The following is a 21,355-nucleotide window of genomic DNA, read 5'->3' as shown; positions in this document are numbered from 1 at the left end:
TAGGTAAAGAGGAAAGCAGTGCAGGCAACTGGAGCCCACTCCCGGAGTTAGTGGGGCCTCAGAAAGAGTCCTGGAGTGACCAACGACTCACAGGGGTTCCACAACATCAGGATAGTTCTACTTTCCTGGCTCCGAACACTTCAGCATTAGTTAGAGGTGAGAAAGCCCAGTCTCATGGAGGGATGGACACTGCAAACAAGCCCCTCTGCAGAAAGACTGCATTGACCTGACGTTCAGGACACAACCACTGTGTACGCTGGTCTCAGAAGGATTTTAGGCAAATGTCGTTTTTCAGACACTCAGATTCCTGATTTGTAAAGATGAAAAGGCTGCCAAAAGAATCCTGTGAAATCTCACAAGCTGACCTGCAACCATAAAAATTTAGAATAGGAAATAATTCAGGAATGTTAGTTCTACATAAAATTAACATTTCATGAACTTTTGTTTCCTTTTAATTTGCCCACCAAACCTAATTTTCTTCTTATGTCCATTCAAATCTCTTTAGCAACTATGAAATTTTAAGTTATATTCTCCAAAAGAAAGCAACATTGCCATTTTAGTCACCAAAATCAGGACCACACCATTCTTTCCTTGACTTCTAGAAGCTGCTGGGGTCCTGCCTTCAGAGGTATCTTTTCTCTGTTCTCATTTTCTTACTTGAATCACTTTTTAAAAAATAAATGGTTTAATAATTCAAAATGGTTAAAGGCAATAACAGAATTTAAACAAATATCTCCTATTATTACTTATTACCAATTTTAACTATGGCAACTCCATTAATCCAGGCATGCTTTCCCAAAGCAAACTGAAATGCAAGTATTAGATCAATAAGATACTAAAGTCAGTAACTTAAACCTCAGGCAGATTTTAGAAAGTGATATTATCAAGGTGGTATATAGCACTGTTAATTTGCCAAAGAAACCACAGAAATTACATTACCTTTTTAAATTAAATTTACTGGGGTGACATTAACAGGGTTGTATAGGTTTCAAATATGAATTACTATAACACATGACCTGTATATTGCATTGTGTGCCCACCATCCAATGTCAAATCATTTTCTGTCATCATATATTTGGCCCCCTTTACCCTTTCACCCCCCGAACCCCTTAACCTCTGGTAACCACCATACTGTTGTCTGTGTCTCTAAGTTTCCGTTTTATATCCCATGTGAGTGAAATCGTATAGTTCTATGCTAAGCGAAATTAGTCAGAGAAAGCTTTAAAAAAACTTGATTTACTATTTTCATTTTTCTGCTTTTCATCACTCTACCGTACTCCATAATACTCCATGTGATATTGTGATTTATGGTAAGAAATATATATATTTGTTCTTCTTCCAAGGTTCCTAGCACACAGCTGCCTAAGACACTTGAAATTTTCTAAGTAATAAGAGAGATAAAGTATCTTGTTATTCATAGCAAACCTCTCATCCAAACCTGAGTTTATGCTGATGACTTTTTGCTAGGGGAACCAACCAAAGGATTAGAGGTTTGGAACTTTCAGTCCACCCCTCTGGGGAGAAGGGGCTGGAGGGGGAATCAATCACCCATGGACAATGACTTAATCAAACCACACCTATGTAATGAAGCCTCAAAAAAGCCCAAAGGCCCAAAGTAAGGGATTCAGAGAACATTCAAATTGGTGAACATATGGAGGTGCCAGGAGGGTGACATGCCTGGAAAGGGCATGGAAGCTCCACATTCTTCCCACATACCTTGTCCTATGCATCTCTTCCACCTGGCTGTTTCTGAGTTGTATCCTTTTATAACCTAGTAAGTAAATCAAATCTGTAGGAGTCATGGGAACCTCTGATTCACAGCCGGTTGACAGGAAGGACAGGTAACAACACCCTGAACTTGTGATTGACATCTAAAGGCAGGGGGCAGTCTTGTAGCAGTGAACCCTTAACTTGTGGATAAATAGTGTCAGAAATGACCCAGATTTGTTTGGTGCGGGGAAAATCTCCACCACACATTTGGTAATGAGAAGTGCCAGAAGTGGAGTATTCTGTGAGTAGACAGAAAACAATGAAGTTTCCCTAAACACTCCCCTTTCTGTTAGAAGACCACTTCACATGCACAAACCCCTCCATGAAATGAAATCCCTTATTGGGTATTCCTGATATATTACTCCTGTTATGTAACCGAAAGTTTTCTCTCCTTTTTAAACTTGAAAAATGTCCAAACATACACAGAAGCAGAGTATAACAAACCTTCATATACCCATCAAAAAGCTTCAATAACCACCAACATTGTGCATTTTTTATCCTCCCCAGCTCCACTTTTTACTGACATGTTTTGAATCTCAATCAACCAAGACCTAGTACATGTTCAAACTTCCCAATTACCCCTAAAATGTCTTTTATTTTTGTTTGACTCTCAACCCCAAAAGGCACATTTTATTTGGTTGTTATTGTATTTAGGTACCTTCTACCTAATTTTTTTCATGCTACTTGACTTGCTGAATGAATCAGGTTAACTGCCTGTAGAATGTGCCACATTCTGGATTTATCTGATTGCTTCCTTGTGGTGTTGTATAACTCGTTCCACTATGCTTCACATTTCATTCTAGAGGCTTAATTAGTTTGTTTTCTTTCCCCATGGGGGGGAGGGAAAAGAAGAAATACAAGAATATATTGTGGGAGCGCTGCTATGCAGTTCTTATCCGGAGACATGATCCTATTCAGTAATGCTGAGCCTGACCAATGGATTTGGCTGGGAAAGGTTGATCTCTCCTGTATGAAATTCCCGTATGACCTTTCACCAAATGGTTTTATCTTCCATTTCTAAATAGAAGAGCCTCAGTATCAGTCTGTCTGGTATATTATAGTGGCATACTATATTCTGTATATTGTATGAGGTCTGTTCAGAAAAAGTCCAACCATTGTTAACATAACAAGAACAGTTTGCACGACATTGATGTAACCTGGCAGCCGAGGAGAATGGGCTGGAATGTATATACGTGAACAATGACAACTTCACTGTACTAGTCAGTGGGGGCAGTAGATACCACTGAGTGAGCATATGTACTGTGGGGCCGTGGCATTCAAAATGACTGAGCAAGAAGAGTAACCAATCTGCAGAAAATTTTGCATTAAACTTGAACATTCCTCTGAGGAAACTATTCAGATTCAGAAGGTTGCAGCTATGGACAACCGGTGATTGGCAGCTTTATCACAACAACATGTCTGCTCATACATCACGTCCCCTGCAGAGTCTTTTGGCAAAACATCAAATCACCCAGGTGACTCAGCCTCCCTACACACCAGATTTGGCACCCTGCAACTTCTGGCTTTTCCCAAAACTAAAATCACCCTTGAAAGGGAAGAGATTTCAAACTGTCAATGAGATTCATAAGAATACGATGGGGCATCTGATGGCGATTGGGAGAACTGTGTGAGGTCCCAAGGTGCCTACTTTAAAGGGGAATGAAGTGTCATTGTGCTATGTACAATGTAACCATTATTACATGAACTGTTAATGGGACTTATTTAAGAAAAAGACCTAAACGGTGAACAAAATGGCAATAAATACATATCAACAACTGAATCTAAAAAACAAATTAAGCAAACAAGAAGAACAGAGACAGAATCATGGACACAGAGTTTTGATTTTTGCCATATAGGAGGGCAGGTGTGGGGAAATAGGTGAAGAGGTGAGCGGATTAAGAAGAACAAATAGGTGGTTACAGAACAACCATGGGGATGTAAAGTACAGCATAGGAAATGGTGTAGCCAAAGAACTTATACGCATGAGGCACGGACATTGACATGGACAGCGGTGTGGGAATTGCCTGAGGGAGTGGGGGGTGCTGGGTAGAGAGGGGCAAAGTGGGAAAAATTGGGACAACTGTAATAGCATAATCATGAAAAAATAATTTTAAAAAAACTATTTTTTATGACCTCATATACTATATAGCATACTGTAGAATATACTGTAGTATATTCTAAACAGGAGAATCACATTCATTATAGCTATTTGGTTACCCTGAGAAACAGTCTGTACTGGAGAATCAGGGCATTTGCTTAATTTCTTATTTTTCTCCTTTTGTTAGCAATTTTCAGGATAGTAAGTTGGTTGCACAGCATGTCTTGACAAATCAAAGCCAAAGGGTCCAGTCCCCCAGCGTGGCATATGCCCTCTGGCTTCACTGGCTTCTACCCACAAGAGTGGGCTGGGCAGACAGTAAATCTTGTTTGTTGTTCACAATGAAGTTTACAGACTCACCCAATTCCAACTACTTAATTAATTATAGCTTCTTCTAAAGGCAATTCAGAAGACCATTTAGATTACAGAAGATTCACCTCAATAAGAAAAGCCAAAAAGAGTGACTAGAAATTAGCAACAGCCTGAAAACTGGATTCATACAAGCCTTTTATAAAGTGAAGTATGGTTTTTTTGAAGTAGATTATGTTATAGTAGTTCCAATTTTTTTCCCCCCCAAAGTATGTTTTTTGATTAAAAGCAGCAATTTGGACATTCATATAGTTAGGAAATATTTACTCCATAATCTGTTATGGAAGATATACTAGTCAAAACATGAAAAAAATCTTACCTTTCGGCCAAAAAAAAAAAAAAAGGGAACAGTATGCAGATTTAATTCCATTAATATTAAGGAAAAACACATTTTGAAACAAGCTTCTAATATTTTCCATTATTGTAACTCTATAGTATTTTTGGCATATATTTCTATCCCAAATAAATGTTAATAAGGCTGAACTAAGGTACTTAAGAGTCAATTAGTGCTCACTAATTATTTCAGTTTCATAGGTAATCACATAGTATACAAAAGACATCTGTCAGTGTATCAAACTGAAAGCCAAGGTTCAATTAAAGATTCAATTTAAAGTCTGCCTGCCCATTTATAAGGTGGCGATGCTTAGAAAGCCACTAAAAATGCTGGAAGGTATAAAATATAGTCCCCTTAAAGACATAAAACTCCTGGGAGCCCTGTAGCTGCCCTGGCTTCTAGATACCTGTACAGAGCACCTGCCCAGAGGGCTAAGGCCTCCCAACAGTGAGGCCCCAACGTGACACCAGAGCCCCAGAGCAGCCAGGAAATGAAGAAAGCAAGCAAGCAAGCAAGGGGACATGTGGCATCACTGCTCACTGGACAAGGACAGCAGACCCTGTCTTGCTGCCCTCCCATCACTTCCCTTTAGAAGCTGACCTCTTTACCTTTCTGACCTCACCTCCAGTACTACTTTCTTTGGCTGTTTCAGCCATCATAGGTCCTCACTGCTCTTCAAACAGCCAGGGTCACTCCTGCCGCAGGAACTTGGCACTAGCTGTTCTCTCTGCCTACAGTCCTCTTTTCCTGGTTATGAACATGGCTTATTCCTTCACCTCCTTTATGTCTTTACTCAAATGTCACCTTAGCTAAGACTGCAGCCCTCTTCTATCCATACAAAGGCAGGAATTTCTGTCTTGTTCATCACTGTATCCTGTGCCTGGAACAGTACCTGGCACAAATAAAGTGTACAATGGATATTTATGGAATGAACACATGAATCACAAGTCCATTTGATTCTTTTATTTATATTTTCACTGAAAAAGTAATTTTACTTAGGACAAATGACAGATGTTTGTAAAAAGAGATGGACATTTGTGACTTTCTAATGAATAGAAAACCAAGTTACAGGGCTATCTGTTTTAATATGAACTACATATTTTAATTGAAAATGATCCTTAGTTAGGATTTCTAGGACAAATGAAAGTTAAGTAGACAAAATCAAGAGAAATCAGCCACTCAATCCAGCTAGTCTGGCATTTTACAGGAACACTGGAATTCACAGAATCACAAAAACCACTGGTGGAGATGCTTCTAGACTCAAAAAGGAAAGACACAGAGAGCTGGTCCTATGCAGTCTACCTCTAAAAAACATTTGGGTAGGATGTCAACATTTTGTACAAAGAAAGGAAAGCATATTTTTCCAGAATTAACATTTTTGTCTGGACAGTGTGAGACTTATACAAAGGAAATCCCATTAAGATCATATTTCTTATTTTAGACAAAACTGTCCATATACTATGTAAACTACACATTTTATGGAACTCCAGTGAAGGAAAAATGTCCATTGGCTTGTTCAAATATTATCAGCTACTACAAGTGCATTCAATTAACCCCCACCCCCCACCCCACACTCCTTTTCCCATGCCCCATTCTAGATGCAAAGTAAATAGAGCAGTGACTATCGGTGGAAGTGGTTCTCTCAGGCCTTTATATTGAAAAGGTCCTGCAAGTTCCTACATCAGGCAGGTAATACTACTGCTGCTTTATATCACCAAAAGAGAAGATAACACAGAGAGAAAAGGAAGGTGCCTATTTCAGGAATCAGGAAAGAAGCAAACAGAGCAAATGCTCTGGGAGTGGTAGATTTTTACACCTAAGAGAGTAATTTAGGGCACAGTTTTCTCTGATGTTGGTTTTGTACATACTGTGCGCTGCACTTCAGACAAGGGCTAATAGCACCTTTCAAGCCATGATGGAAGCAATAATAATAAATGATGATGATGATGACAACTAACTGGATAGTTTTACACACACCAATTGCTTCTGATCTTCACAAGAACTCTGGAAGGTGGGTGGTAATTCCACTTTATAGATGGGCAAGCCAAGACTTAGAGATGTTAGATTTGCTAAAGGCTATCAGTCAGTAAGAAGCAGAGTTATATTTTAAACCCAGATCTTCTGACTCCATGCTCCATACAAAATGTCACAGACCCTAGTTGACTAGCGAAACACCATAGTCAAGACTCACTATCTTAACAATGAGATTGTGAGGGTGAACCACCCAGAGTAAGAGACAAAGTCACTGATGAGTACAGACAAGAAAAGGCTCACATATACCATGTCTTGCCCCAGAGCACACAGCAGACAAGTGAAGTTCAGAACCTGTCAATCAATGAGCATATCCCAAACCTGGCTGTAAATAAGGGAGCATTAAAAGCACGCTTTGGGCATCTTCAGGGTGGGACAATGGGATTGGTACTTTGTCTTACCAAAGCATTTGAATTCTGAATTCAGTGCTTTTCTTACCCACTGTCCTAGGCTCAGCTCCTGAGTAGTCCTTACCTAGCCAGTCAAGTTCAGCAATGTTAGGCCACAGACTTCTTTCCCCAGGGATGAATGTTAAAAAGCCCTTTCAGGACCTTGTTAATGAAACCCTAATAAGAACAACAGAAAAAAACCCAGCCAGTCCATTTGAGTTGATAAATATTCTGAGAGAGAGAGAGAGAGAGACGCTTATCGGACTGTAGCAGTACATAAATTCCAGACACAACAAATACTGCTCTGTGGAAAAAGCAAAATGCTAAGTCTACAGGCCTGCACTTGGCAATCACATTTTAGAATTAACTTAGAGGTCAGCTGTTTGCAACTTAAAATACAATCATAGATTCTAAAACCCATCAATAGCACTTAGTTTCAAAACTAGCTCCGAAATTCTGTTTACCCCATTAGGAACAAAAACATGGTAGCATTCTAGCTATCCTAATCATATTTCAGTGGGGAAAGCCAAGTCAAAATTCCAAACCATCAACTGTAATGAAATATTCTCCTTCTCCAGGAAAGAAGAAAGGACAAGATAGGTGCTACTGTTCTCAGTGGCTTACTAAATGCCTACTCCTCATGGCTGGTTCATCCTCTCATTGTAGTGACTTGGGAAACAACAGCACTTGCCCTGCAGGGCTGGAGGGCAAATGGCCTTGCAGGTTTAGCTCTGTCTCCTCTAACACCTGGAGGCTTGGCTTGAGAAAGAGCTCAATAATGTGTAGGTTAAAATAAAAGCTTTCCATATTTTTCAAACTACTCTTGTCTAAAATTCTAAATAAACCTAAAAGTGCTTATGTCATTAAAGGATGATAGCTGTAACAGTATGGATCTAATATTGTTCAACAGAACGCAAAGAGTCCTTAATTGCTCTTGCCATATCTCTGCAAAGCAGTGACCAGGCACACTGTTGGCTGAACAACATGGTTCTTCCTGTAAAACAAATAAAAGCTCAAGCTGTATATTTGCCCATGCACTCAATCTATGCAAGCAAACACAACAACCTGGAATGGCACAAACACCAACCAGTTAATGGTGGTCGTCGTCGTCTGGGAAAAAGGATGGGATGGGAGAGCAAAGGAACAGCTTTCCTTTAATTTCTTTTAAGAAGTACATTTTAAAAAAATATGCTTTACGTGTGTAATTTAAAAACTATGTAGTTTAAGCTATGACAAACTATTTTAAAAACACTTAAAGACTTCTGGTCAAGATGGAGGCATAGACAGATGCACTGCATCTCTCTCCACAACTAAGAAGGAATACAACTACCTCAAAACTAGAGACAACCATAAGTTCCAGAAAACCAAGCTGCATGGAAGTCCAACAAAGAAATAAATAAAGAAGAAATACTCATCCAGACAGGCAGGAGGGGTGGAGCCAGGGGGAGAAAACACGGTGTGGTGGTGGCAGCAGCAGCAGGCCAGCAGAAAGCACAGTGACACGTTTAAAAAAGTCAGGAGGGACACCTGGGGAGTGCTCCCAGCTCCTCACTGGACATTGCAGCTCACGGTCCCAGCACGAAAAATCAAGCCTCATTGCTTCTGACTGTGCAGACCAGTGGGGGCTTGGGCAGAAGAAGAAAATGCCAGTCTCTCAGCAGAGTCCGCTTGTTTGAAGGGCCCCCACGGTCCTAAAATATCCGCACACCCACCCACTCTGGGAACAACGGTCAGCGCAACAGCTAGAAAGGCACCAGTCCCATACAGAAGTGGGAGAAGTGCCTGGAAAAGTGGCGAGTGCTGAGCAAGTGGCATGGTTCCCTCTCAGACCCCTCCCCCACACAAAGCACCACATGTGGTGGAACGGGTCATCCTGTACTGATGATTATCTAAGGCTCCGCCCCTTACAACATAACAGGAGCAACAGTTCTACCTAAGACACAGAGACAAACACAGGAGTCTGTCAAGATGAGGAGATGGAGAAGTATGGCCCAAAAGAGGGAATAGATCAAGGTTCCAGTGGGAGAACTAAGAGATGAGGACATAGCCAACCTAACAAATGCAGAATTCAAAACACTGGTGATAAAGATGCTCACTAGCTTGACAGATATGCTTGAGTATGGCAACACATAAAGGAAGAAGTGAAGGCTATGCTAAGTGAAACGAAGGAAAATCCACACAAAACCAACGGTGAAGGGAAGGAAACCAGGGCTCACATCAATGATTTGGAACATAAGGAAGAAAAAAATAGTCAACCAGTACAGAATGAGGACAAGAATTGAAAAAAATGAGAGGCTTAGGAACCTCTGGAACAACTTTAAACGTGCCAATATCTGAATAATAGAGGTGCCAGAAGGAGAAGAGGAAGAGCAAGAAATCGAAAGCTTATGTGAAAAAATAATGAAGGAAAACTTCCCAAATTTAGCAAAGGAAAGAGACATACAAGTCCAGGAAGCACAGAGAGTCCCAAACAAGCTAGACCCAAAAAGGAACACACCAAGACACATCATAATTAAAATGCCAAAGGTGAAAGATAAAGAGATAATCTTAAAAGCAGCAAGAGAAAAGCAGAGTTACCTACAAAGGGGTACCTGTAAGACCATCAGCTGATTTCTCAAAAGAAACTTGGCAGGCAAGAAGGGACTGGCAAGAAGTAGTCAATGTGATGAAAAGCAAGAACTTAGAACCAAGATTACTCTATTCAGCAAAGCTATCATTTAGAATGGAGGGACAAATGAAGTGCTTCCCAGACATGGTAAAGCTAAAGGAGTTCATCATCACCAAGCCATTATTATATAAAATGTCAAAGGGACTTAAGAAAAAGAAGATCAAAATTATGAACATTAAACTGACAACAAACTCACAACTACCAATAACTGAATCTAAAAAATAAAAACAAAATCCAACTAAGCAAACCAGAATAGGAACAGAATCATAGGTATGGGGATCATTTGGAGGGTTATCAGCTGCGAGGGGGAAAGGGAAGAAATGGGGAAATGATGCAGGAATTAAGAAGCATAATCGGTTGGTACAAAATAGGCAGGAGGAAGTTAAGAATAACATAGGAAAGGGTGAAGCCAAAGAACTTATATGCACGACCCATGGACATGAACTAAGGGTGGTGGAATTTCTGGAGAGAAGAGGGTATTGGGCAAAGGGGAGCAAAGGGGGAAAAAATGGGACGACTGTACAATATAATCAATAAAATATACTTTAAAAAAAAAAGACTTAAAAATGATAATTTTCCTGAACATAAAATGTGATCATAGAAATAATCAGAAGTTATAAATATAGTTAGGTAGATTCAAAACAGAACCACCCAAGGAAGTTTTACATTTATACTAGTAGGTTCAGCAAACTATAGCTCATGGGCCAAAAACAATTCAATAGACAAACACAGATAAAACTGGTTTTAACATTTTTAAAGGGTTACATATATTTTAAACACACACACACACACACACACACATACACACAAGAAGGAGGAGAAGGAGCAGGAGGAAGAGAAGGGGACAGATCACATGTGGCCCACGAAGCCTAAAATTTACTATTTCCTCTCTACATAAAAATTTGGATGATTCCTGAATTACACTAAGAACACTGTGCCTTTTCAAAAACAGTTTTAAATTCCTCTTGGAAATGTCATCAAAATCACTTTTAAACACAATAAAAATTAATTGTATTACTTAATAGCTTACCTTTTCTTACCCCCTAAACCCACTGTAGTATAAGATAGCTTAATAGCTTATTCAGCCAACTCAATCCTCAGATTTGCCTCAGAAGACTGGTGATTTCCTAAAATCAAATTCATTCCTAGGATGGGGAAAAGGACGCTCTCTCTCTCTCTCTGCTAACATCCAGGAACCTAATCTATGATGTGCTCCTAAAATGTACAATAGAAAACTCAAGCTCAGAAGAACTCTGTGCAGATAAGAATGATTTAAAAAATCAAGCAGTGACACTAATATAACAGATCACAGTTTAATAAATCATTTTCTAAATGAATGGAGAAAAAGGTCATCTTTATTCTGAACGAAATTTGTATTCTAACCTGACATTCTAATCTAGAGCCTTGAAAGAGGAAAAATATTTCATTTTGATTATCAAAGACCAAAACAAATGTACTGAATAAGAATCAAATGTATCCAATTATGAACAGCTGTGAATTGAACTGGAAAAACAATTTAAATATGTGTGGAACTTTCTATGTTAAACCAATTGTTCAATATAATGATAATTCACAAATAAAGCTCGTAACCATATTTAGAATTATCAGTCTCCACCCTGTACTTTTAACAGTATATTATCTGGAAATTAAGTTACAATTTGAAAATTTAAAGAACATCAAATATAGGTTGATTCTGTTTGTTTAGTAATCTTTTAACCTACTTAATTAGCAATGAAAGCAATTCAGAATCTAGCATACACAAATTTTTTATAAGGAGAGAGTATCAACAGAAAGAGGATAAAGACCATTACTATGGTGATATGGGGAAAACTAAGACAGCATTGTTACTTACTTCTGGAATACATTTTTCTTACTCAATTATGACAAAGAAGATACATTACCTCAATGTCTTGGAGACTGAATTCCTTCTGATCTGTAAAGTTTGCAGCCCCGGCACTAAGTTCCATCAACATCTTGGCGATCTCGGGCTTTATGGCTGAAGTCAGGCGACTGGCTGCTTCCATGACATGCTCCTGCACATCTTTGAGCTGCATGGCTGCCTTGGAGTAGTGAGAGTTCCTGAACACAGTGCTAAAGAGATCTGTGAGGAAAGTACTGGCACGGCAGAAGACATTGAGGGCGTCCAGGTACTTGGAGATACCCTGCTGGATGTCAGCGATGGGAGTGGAGTGAGGCATGGCATGGTGGCAGCTGCCTGCAGCGGTCAGGCTGCCCAGGGGGGCAGTGGTTGCCGTAGATGCCAGGGAAGCACTCAGTGCTCGGCCCAGCTCAGGCATCGGGTACTGCTGGTGCTGCTGCACCTTCTGCTTGGACCCGCCAAGCAGGAAGCGTCGCTTGTAGTCCATTTTACTGTCCTGGGCACTGCAGCAATACATGCGGGAGAGAGAATTGTCCCACTGACCGTGAGAGGGTCAGGGTTCTGAGTTTCCTTTCCCCTATAATTGAAGCTAGGTATAAAAATAGTGCAGTTCTGAAAATCTAAGTTTTAAAAAAGGCATTTCCATGAGGCAGGTGACCATGTGATCCAATGTAGATGTAAGAAGACAACAGGTTTATATAATTAATATTTTCAGTGTAGGCAGGACCTCTGACAAAAAATAAAAGTGTGTCCAAAATGCTGTATAAGAACTGTTAGCATTCCACTCACTTAATAAAAAGATACACTTGCTGAGAAAAAATGCTTACCTATAATTATTTTGCAAGAATATTTTGATACGTTTATTTACAATGGCAGAAAAATAACTTAAAACTTTAAAAAATGTAATATAATGTATCTTCAATATACCAGAAAAGTTAGAGCCCAAAAACCCACAAGCTGATCAACAGCAATTTAAAAAGCAGTACAGAATTACTTCACACTAAGTCCTTAAGATGGAAGATCAAACCTCTGCAGAATTTTGACAGAGCCTGCCTGCCAAATCCATTTACCTGTAAAGCTCCTTTTGAATGCAAATCTTTTCCAAATTTCCTTTAATATTTTGTGAAAACAAGTGTTTTTTTTTTTTTTTTAAATGGCATTTGTTATTATAAGTCTGTTCCTTTCCTTTTGTTTGCTGAGGTAGCGGTTTCCTTGTAACATTAATAAGAGGTGCTTCCAGATTGGGTTGGCCCTCAACTGTAAAGTCCGAAGCAAGAATGCACAACTGTAATTGTAAGGCCTCTAAGTCATTTCCTGTAAGGGGGAAAAATAAGATAAAGTTAGGAAAGTTACAGGACAATGACTAATTCTGGAATATTAACTCCTGAAATGCTATTATCCACAAAGGTGGGCTATAAATACATAAGTAATCATATTGTAACCTTTACAAGAGTAGGTACCACAGTGAGATCTGAACTATGACATGATGATTGCTAGAAAATTCCTTGAGTTGTAGTATAAAAATAACGCAACAAGAAGTTTAATTCCACACCAACCACTCCAAAGCCAAGGCTAGTAACTGACACATTGAGCAGGGCCTGGATTCATGCTGACAAGTACAACACTCACAAAACTTTAAGGGGATTTGGAAAAGGGAGTGATAAGCAAAGACTGAAAGAAATCAGGAAAGTTATTATGAAGAAAATGTTACTTTGATGTAGACCTTGACTGTAGGATAGGTTTTTACAAGTGTAAAAGGGACGGGTGGGGCTCAACAGGTTAAAGGACCACCATAGCAAAGGCCCTACAGCAGGATGGCACGTGGTCTACTCAGGATACCCAGTGGCCAAAGTGCAGCTTACAGAAAGACAGAGCCTGGAGAGGTGAGTGGCTGGGAGAAGGTTTGCAGACAGGATTCTTCCCATCCTCACTCAGGTACCAATTTCCCCTCTGGATGCTCAAAGGGAGGCCTGGCAGAGTGTGCTGGCTTACACCATGGGGTAGCTTCTGTAGAAACTCTGGCTCTGGATAGGTTCAAATAAAAATGTCTAGACATTTCTGGTTGTAGTTATTGATACTTACAACAGTGGAGTAGTGTAATTCTCACATAGCTAATCGGGGTTAATAGCTGCCTGAACTCTCTGTTCTCCCAAACATAACAACAGTTCAAATATATTTTACTGAGCTATACTTAGTACATATTAAACTTCAACTTGTATGATGCCTATATATAGTTTTGTCTACTTATTCTTTTTCTTTTCTTCTTGCAACAATGTGTGGTTGTTTGTCATGCACCCCCAACTGGGGACCGGGTCTGCAACCCAGGCATGTGCCCTAACTAGGAATTGAACCGATGACCCTTTGGTTCACAGGCCAGTGCTCAATCCACTAAGCCACATCAGCCAGGGCTGTCTACTTATTCTTAACTGGGTTTTTCTTTTTCTTTTCTTTATTTTGTAGATAAAAATAAAAATCACACTTTGTCATTCATCATGGCCAATATACCATGCCTCCTTCATGGTTCTGTGATTGCATAAGTAACCCAGGAAGCCAATTATGTAACAAAAACAAGAGATGAGAAAAGTGCTATGGATATAGACATATACGCTAGCAGTATAGCAATCCTAACCAAGGATATACATTAAACTGAACTGGCCACCATTGTAGCTCTGTGTTCAAGAGAATCTTAACCCCTAAAATCTCATAAACTTTTCAAAAAACAACATATTAAATAGCTACTTGTAAGAAATATATTCCCAAGTGTTCTTCTTTTCAAATCCGTGGCAATAAGGCAATCATATCTATCCCTACCCAAGTGCTCTATTAGAATCAATGTGGCTTTATAAACTCTGACGTGCAACGGAAGTGCTCAGCAGGAATGCTGAAGAGGAAGGCTGTTCCCATAAAAACCATGTGGTCTGTGAAGGAGAACTACTGCCTTGAGTGGCCATAGTGAGTCTTGGGCAGCCCTGAGCCCTCCTTCTTTGTCCGCCCCCATTACTCTGCCAGACGGTCCTAGAAGGCCAAATAAAAACCATATACTTAACTAATTTTTTTAAAGCAATATAAATTGTTTTTATGTTTCCAAAGTTTATTTAAATGAAACTTGTAATACTTAAAAATATATTACATCACCAAATTCATCTACAAATTCAATGCAATCTCTATCAAAATCTAAACATATTTTTATAGAAATGAGCAAGCTAATCTTAAAAATCATATGAAAATGCAAGAGACCCAAGAGGGTCAAACAAATATTGAAAAAATGTCAGAGGAGTCACACTTCCTCATTGGAAACCTACTATAAAGCTATAGTAATCAATATAGTGGAATACTGGCATAAGAAGAAAAAAAATTATTTATTTATTTATTTATTTAAGAATCCAGAGTTTAGAATAAACCCATATATCTATGGTCAATTGACCTCAAGACAGGGGTGCCAAAACCATTCAGCTGGAAAAGAATAGTTTTTTTTTTCAATAAATAATGCCAGGAAAACTATATATCCACATGCAAAAGAATGAATATGGTTCCCTATCTTATATCATAAAAATTAACTCAAATGGATGAAAGACCTAAATGTAAGAGTTAAAACTATAAAACTTTTACAAAAAAAAAGGCATAAATCTTTGTGATCTTGGATTAGGCAATAGTTTCTTAGGCATGACATCTAAAGCACAAGCAACAAAAGAAAAAAATAGATAACTGGGCTTCAAAATTAAAAATCTTTGTACATCATGCCTTGGCTGGTGTGGCTCAGTGGACTGAGTACCAGTCTGCAAATTAAAGGGTTGCCAGTTCGATTCCCAGTCATGGCACATGCTTGGGTTATGAGTCAGGTCCCCAGCTGTGGGTGAGTGAGAGGCAATCACACACTGATATTTCTCTCCCTCTCTTTCCCTCTAAAAATAAATAAATAAAATCTTTAAAAAAAATTAAAAATAAAATTAAAATATTCATACATCAAAGGTCACTACTGAGGTGAAGAGACAACCCACAGTATGGGCAAAAATATTAGAAAATCATGTATTTCTTAAGGGTCTAGTATCCAGATTATATAAAGAACTCTTAAAACTCAACAATAAAATGACAAATGACCCAATTAAAAAGTGGACAAAGGATACTACCAGACATTTCTTCAAACATATAAAACTGGCCAACAAGCAAATGAAAAAATGCCCAACACGATTAGTCATTAGGGAAATACAAATCAAAACCACAATAAGACACCATCTCACACAACACTAGAATGGCTACAATTAAAACAAACAAGAAACAAAACAGAAGATAAGTGTGGGCGAGAATGTGGAAAAACTGGAATCTTCATACAGTGCTGGCGGAAATGCAAAACGATGCTGCCACTTTGAAAAGCAGTTTGGCAGTTCCTTAAAATGTTAAACAGAGAACTGCCATATGACCTAGCAAGTCTACTCTTAAGAAGCCAGACACGTGAAGTCTCATATATTATATGATCCCATTGACATGAAATGTCCAGAATAAGCAAATCCACAGAAACGAAGTAGATTTGTGGAATGGAGTGTAACTGCTAATGGGTTTCCTTTTGGGGGATGATGACAAGATTCTGAAGTCAGGTAGTGGTGATGGTTGCACAACTCTGAATACACTAAAACACATATGGCATGTGAGTTTTATCTCCATAAAGCTTATTTAAAAAAAAATTATTCCATCTTTCATTGCCATTTTTCTTATGTAACTTCTTATTTAACAGCAAAAGACACGATTCCTTTTGTAACTAAAAACAAGTACATAAAAATAAGTTTCCCAAGGATACCTTTAATGTCAGACTTAATGTCCTTTTCACTTCCAACTAGAAATCTGTATTTAAATGCTGCTATACAGGACTTGTCCCTTAAAGATCATCTAATTTAAGCCCTTCAATTTATAGATGAGGGGGGAAAATCCCAGGATACTGTATTTCTTGTATAGACCACACAGTGGAAGAACTAAACTTGGGTATCTTGAGTCTCAGAACGCTAAACATATCCATAAATGTTCTGTTCTGGACTATCCAGACTGGAGATAGATTAAGCTAAATTGTAGTCACAAATCCTTCAACAAGAGACCTAACCTAATAAAGATTTATTTCTTGATCACATGAAGTTCAATATGGGTCTGGCAGCCCTCCTTCAACTTGTAGGAACATCACTGGAACTTGTGTTTTCCAGAGTCACCTTAGCATAAAACAGGAAACTTATACCCATTCTTTACTGCTTCCCACTGGAGTGACACACATTATTTCCCCTCAAAGCCTTTCGACCAGAATTAGTCACTTGGTGCCAATGTAACTACAGAGAGGCTGGGAAATGTAGGAGGACATGGGATAATGACAAAGCAGTACAGTCGGTCACAGCTGTCCATCCAGCACAGCTGCGTGTTGCAAGGTTCTGACCAGATGGCGAAAGCAATTCTGATTCCACCTTGAAAAGGCAGTATTATAAAGTGGAGTCCCTACAGTTGCTTTCTAGAGGCCAGGGGATTCTTATACAGGCTGCTCCAGGACATGATTTTTTTGTTGTATGTATGTACACAGAGCGAGGGAGTGAAAGTGGTGGGGAGGGACAGGTCACAGATTCCTTTGAGAAGTTGATGAAAGAACACTCCTTAGTCAAACACATATCCAAAACATCAAAGTTTCCATTCATTTTTGGCATTGGAGCCCCAAGTGAAGAATCACCTGCCCGATACACTACCTGGGCTTCCCTTCCCCTACATAGAGCTATAGGCAATAGGTGACTTGGTGAAAACTGAGCCTCACTGGTTCATCTGGTGTTGGTCCAGCAGGTAACTAAGCATCAGAGGCCTAAGGCTCAGACTAATGCATTAAAGGGAACCAAAGAGAAATACACCTGGGACCCCTTGCACCCAATACCACTCATTTCCTACATCCATATATTCTCAAGGTGTGGTCCTTAGACCATGAGCATTAGAACTGAATCGTCCAGGACCAAAGGTGCACCTGCATGGGGATAAGTCTGTCTATAGGTCAAATCAGTGTACAGGGGTGGTCATAATGGCCACTAAACATGTTATTAAGAATGAAACCTTTTTAAGCAAGTTTTTCACAAGATGCCATATCAATGTTAACCTTATCAACTAGGATGAAAAGAAAAAAGAAGTCAATGAAAACCAATCATGAAGGGCTTCCTTCGCTGATAATAGAATCAGACTCCGTCGGCAGCCATCCGTCTCGAGAGACGATGGTGTAGCTTCTTAAGAGTCCTATCTGCACCGCCGAGAATGGCTGTGCAGTCCGACTCGGGAGTGACATGGTATCTGTCTCCTCCCGTGTTGAATCGACATCTTGCGATGACGCTGAAGCTACAGAGCCTGGGCAGGGTAATATGGAGGGTCTGCTGTTGCCCATGCAGCAGACCCCCCCTCTCTTCGCAGCTGAAGGGTCCAAGGGAAAGACGGAGTCGATACAGCTTGGGTTCAGGTGCGCCGCAGGAGTTGCCGGTGTTGACTACAACATCAAACCGCCTTAGGGACTCCGGCTCCGGATTTTCTGTCGGGGTTTACTCCCTTAGCCTTTCCCCTGAAGAGGTATGCCGCAAGGCAGCGGAGGTTTTTTGGAGTCAGAGTACTACTCTTAATATAATGACTTTCTTAAAAATATTTAAAAAATTTATTTTTAGAGAGAGGGGAAAGGAGGGAGAAAGAAAGGGAGAGAAACATTGATTGGTTGCCTCCTGCATGCCTCCAACTGGGGACCTGGCCGGCAACCCAGGCATATGCCTCAACTGGGAATCGAACCAGCAAGCTTTTAGTCTACAGACCAGAGCTCAATCCACTGAGCCACACCAGCTTGGGCTAATAGAATGATTATTCAAAGGCAGATCCCTGGGTACAATCCAAATCTAAAGAATCAATCTTTTGGGGTAGAAGCAGGAAAGATGCATTTTTTCAAAAGCTTCCCAGGTGATTCTGATGCATGCTATAATTTGAGAATCAAAATGCTCAGTTGAAAACCTGTTGAAAGTGATAAGGAGTGAAGGCAACTGAGTATGGACACCACTTAATGCAACTCAGGTATTTCACCAATAATCCTATTCATTCAAGAATCCAGAAAGGGAACCCACTTCCCTCATGTGTTAAATGACTATTTCTGAGAACCAAGGGGCTGGTCAAACAATTCAATGAAAACTTCCGTTTGGATCATAATTACTTCTAACAAGACCATGTAAATCCCATAGTCAAGCCTGGGGTTCTCCTCCAGGCAGAGAGAACAAACTCCTTAAGATAAAAATTGGTTTTAATTTATTTTAACAGATCTGGCATTCCTATGCTGGACTTTGCTGTAATCAAAACTAGACAGTGTTGAGCCCTGACTGGCCTGGCTCAGTGGGTTGGGCATCGCCCCCGCAAAGCAAAAGGTCACCCACTCAATTTCCAGTCAGGGCACATGCCTGGGTTGCAGGCCAGGTCCCTGGTTGGGAGCGTGGAAGAGGCAACCAATCAATGTTTCTCTCTTCTTTCTCCCGCCCTTCCCCAGTCTCTCTGAAAATAAGTAAAAAAAATATTTTTAAAAAAACTAAAGTGTTGAATTCAAGGAAATATTATGGAACTATAAATAAAATATTCAAGTTCTTTCAATTTCAGATCGGATTTTGCCAAGAAACAATATGCAGAGAAGGAGGTGACAGCCACCTAAGGAGTCTTCACAGTGGTGAGCATAATATTCCGACAAAATACTGTTGAAAACTGAGGTTCATCATATTATTTGCTCTACTGTTGTATTTGACTGAACCTTTTCATAATAAAGTTTAAAAGGCACACAAACATGTATCCGAGCACCTAGATATATCACTTTTTTTTTTTTTAAGTAAAATTCTTCTCAATGTTGGTCTTAACTGTATTTTTAATGCTTCCCCCACCCAATATTTATCTGCCTGAAATGCTAAACATATTAATAAATTTTACTGCTGCCTAAAATTCTCAAATACAGAGCAGAAAAGGACACTTTAGTAGATGTCACATCTTTTCAAGACAATAATTTGCAAAAATTCTCAGTAGATTAAAATTGAATTCAGACCTGCTTACATCATTTGAAACACTCCTTTCTGCTATCAAAATTATCAGCAATTTCTATTTCAAACAACAAATAACATGCTTGAAACTACATAAAGTTAAAGTAAAGATAGATTTCTTATACCCATAACTGATAAGATATTAAAAGTTGTCATCCTGAAAAAATCTGAAGATCTTCCCTAGAGTCCAGTGGATAAAAGGTGGCCTTGGGGTGGACTAACTGGTTGAAATCCTGGCTCTGCCACTTACCAGCTATGTGACCTTGGGCAAGTTCTTTAACCTCTCTCTGCCTCAGTGTCATCGTCTGTAAAATAGATATAATAACAGTAACTACTGTTATTGAGTTTAATAAATTTATACACATAAAGCACTTAGAATCATGTCTGGCACATATTAAGCACCGTATGTTTGATCTTATTATCGATCCCATATAATAAGGCCTTGTGATCTCTGCTTTTCTGAAAAAAAAGTTACTGACAAACAAGAAATGTCTTGTAAAATCACCCAATCCCTGAACTGGGTAGAAATCTATATATCCTAGGGTGGGTGGCATCATGTTTCAGTGAAATGATAGTTCTAACTGGTGATCATAGAGAACAAATTTTAAATCCATTTCAGTTATTAAGCCAACAGACATATTGGAGTGAAAAGCAGTCCTGTTGACAGCCATGAATGGCACAAAGTACCTTCACTTCAAGATGACAAGCTAAATAAATAGGCACATGTACTTACCTCCCCATCCTCCCCAAACTGCAATGACATAACAGTAAATATGTTCACAAAGGGAACCATAGCATAACAGTAATGAGAAGGGCTGAGGGACTTAATGTTGTCCACTTTCTAGAAGATGGAGAGAAAGCAGTTAATTGTATGGCAAGACAGACCAGAGCAGAGCTGGATACTTCCCAGAACACGCAGAGTCAAAAGTGGGCATAAAGGCAGAACTGCTTTTCCTGGAGGAGCTGGATAAACACCCAGCTTTGCGTGAGCAGGTACAGAAATCAGGAGTGGGAAATGGGTTCATCTACCTCAGCTCTTCCATACTTCTCACTCTGGTCAATGAATCACCTGACTCTTGTTAAGGCAAGAGGACTGTTGGAAGAACAGGAACCTCTTCTCAATTACTTATATAATCAGCTCAGTTCTTCATTGACAAGGATCACCAGAGAGTTTGAAAGAAAACCAAGAGGACCAAAAGGACAACTAGGATGAAAAGCAGCTCATTACTCATTTTATTTGTTAGCTGACTCAGTGTTTACACACATTTCTAAGTATCGACTAAAGATAATTATAGAGGATATTTATTGAATCCAGGGATTGCATTTTGAAATCATTGTAACTATATTTTCTGAAGCACTCAATGTAAAGTATATAGTAAAAAATAGACATTTTTTAATTTAAAAAAAAAAAAAAAAAAAGCAGATCCGACCCCAGAAGAAACACACTTTAGGTCCCCAAAAAACACCTGAAAAGAAATTCTAACTGATATCTGCAGAGAGATTTGAGAAGCAATTAAAATCATAAAGGAAGCAGAAATCAGGAAAGAATTCTTGGAAATAAGAAATATGATTGCCCAGATAAAAAACAAGGAAAGAAATAAAATGGGAGTGAAGTAAGGAATAGGGGGTATACAAACACATTTGCTTATATTTTTTTTAAATTAAGCAATGGAAGAATAAACCAAAAACCAATAAAAATGTTTACCTATGAGGTAAAGAAAAGATCAAAAGCAGGGAAGGAAGCCATAACTTCTCTCAGTCTACCTTGC

The 21,355-nt window shown here is 39.2% G+C and overlaps 1 protein-coding gene across 3 annotated transcripts in view; it reads right to left on the bottom strand.

Annotated features, from left to right (window-relative positions):
* Window positions 1-21,355, bottom strand: part of GARRE1 (granule associated Rac and RHOG effector 1) — a 77,629-nt gene that overhangs the window by 38,513 nt on the left and 17,761 nt on the right. For 2 of the 3 annotated variants that reach the window (XM_090259910.1, XM_090259912.1), the window contains exon 2: window positions 11,561-12,852. In XM_090259910.1, coding sequence (XP_090116036.1) covers window positions 11,561-12,055 — 495 coding nt within the window. In that variant the 5' untranslated portion in view covers window positions 12,056-12,852. Of the gene's footprint in view, window positions 1-11,560; window positions 12,853-19,836; window positions 19,895-21,355 lie in introns of those variants that run through there. The other variant, XM_090259911.1, reaches the window with a different exon arrangement.

This window comes from Furipterus horrens, unplaced genomic scaffold, assembly GCF_987537825.1.
Source record: "Furipterus horrens unplaced genomic scaffold, mFurHor1.1.pri manual_scaffold_13, whole genome shotgun sequence".
NCBI classification, from domain to species: Eukaryota; Metazoa; Chordata; class Mammalia; order Chiroptera; family Furipteridae; genus Furipterus; species Furipterus horrens.
Note: the sequence above shows the minus strand (reverse complement) of the source record. Positions and strands in the feature narration are given on the sequence as shown.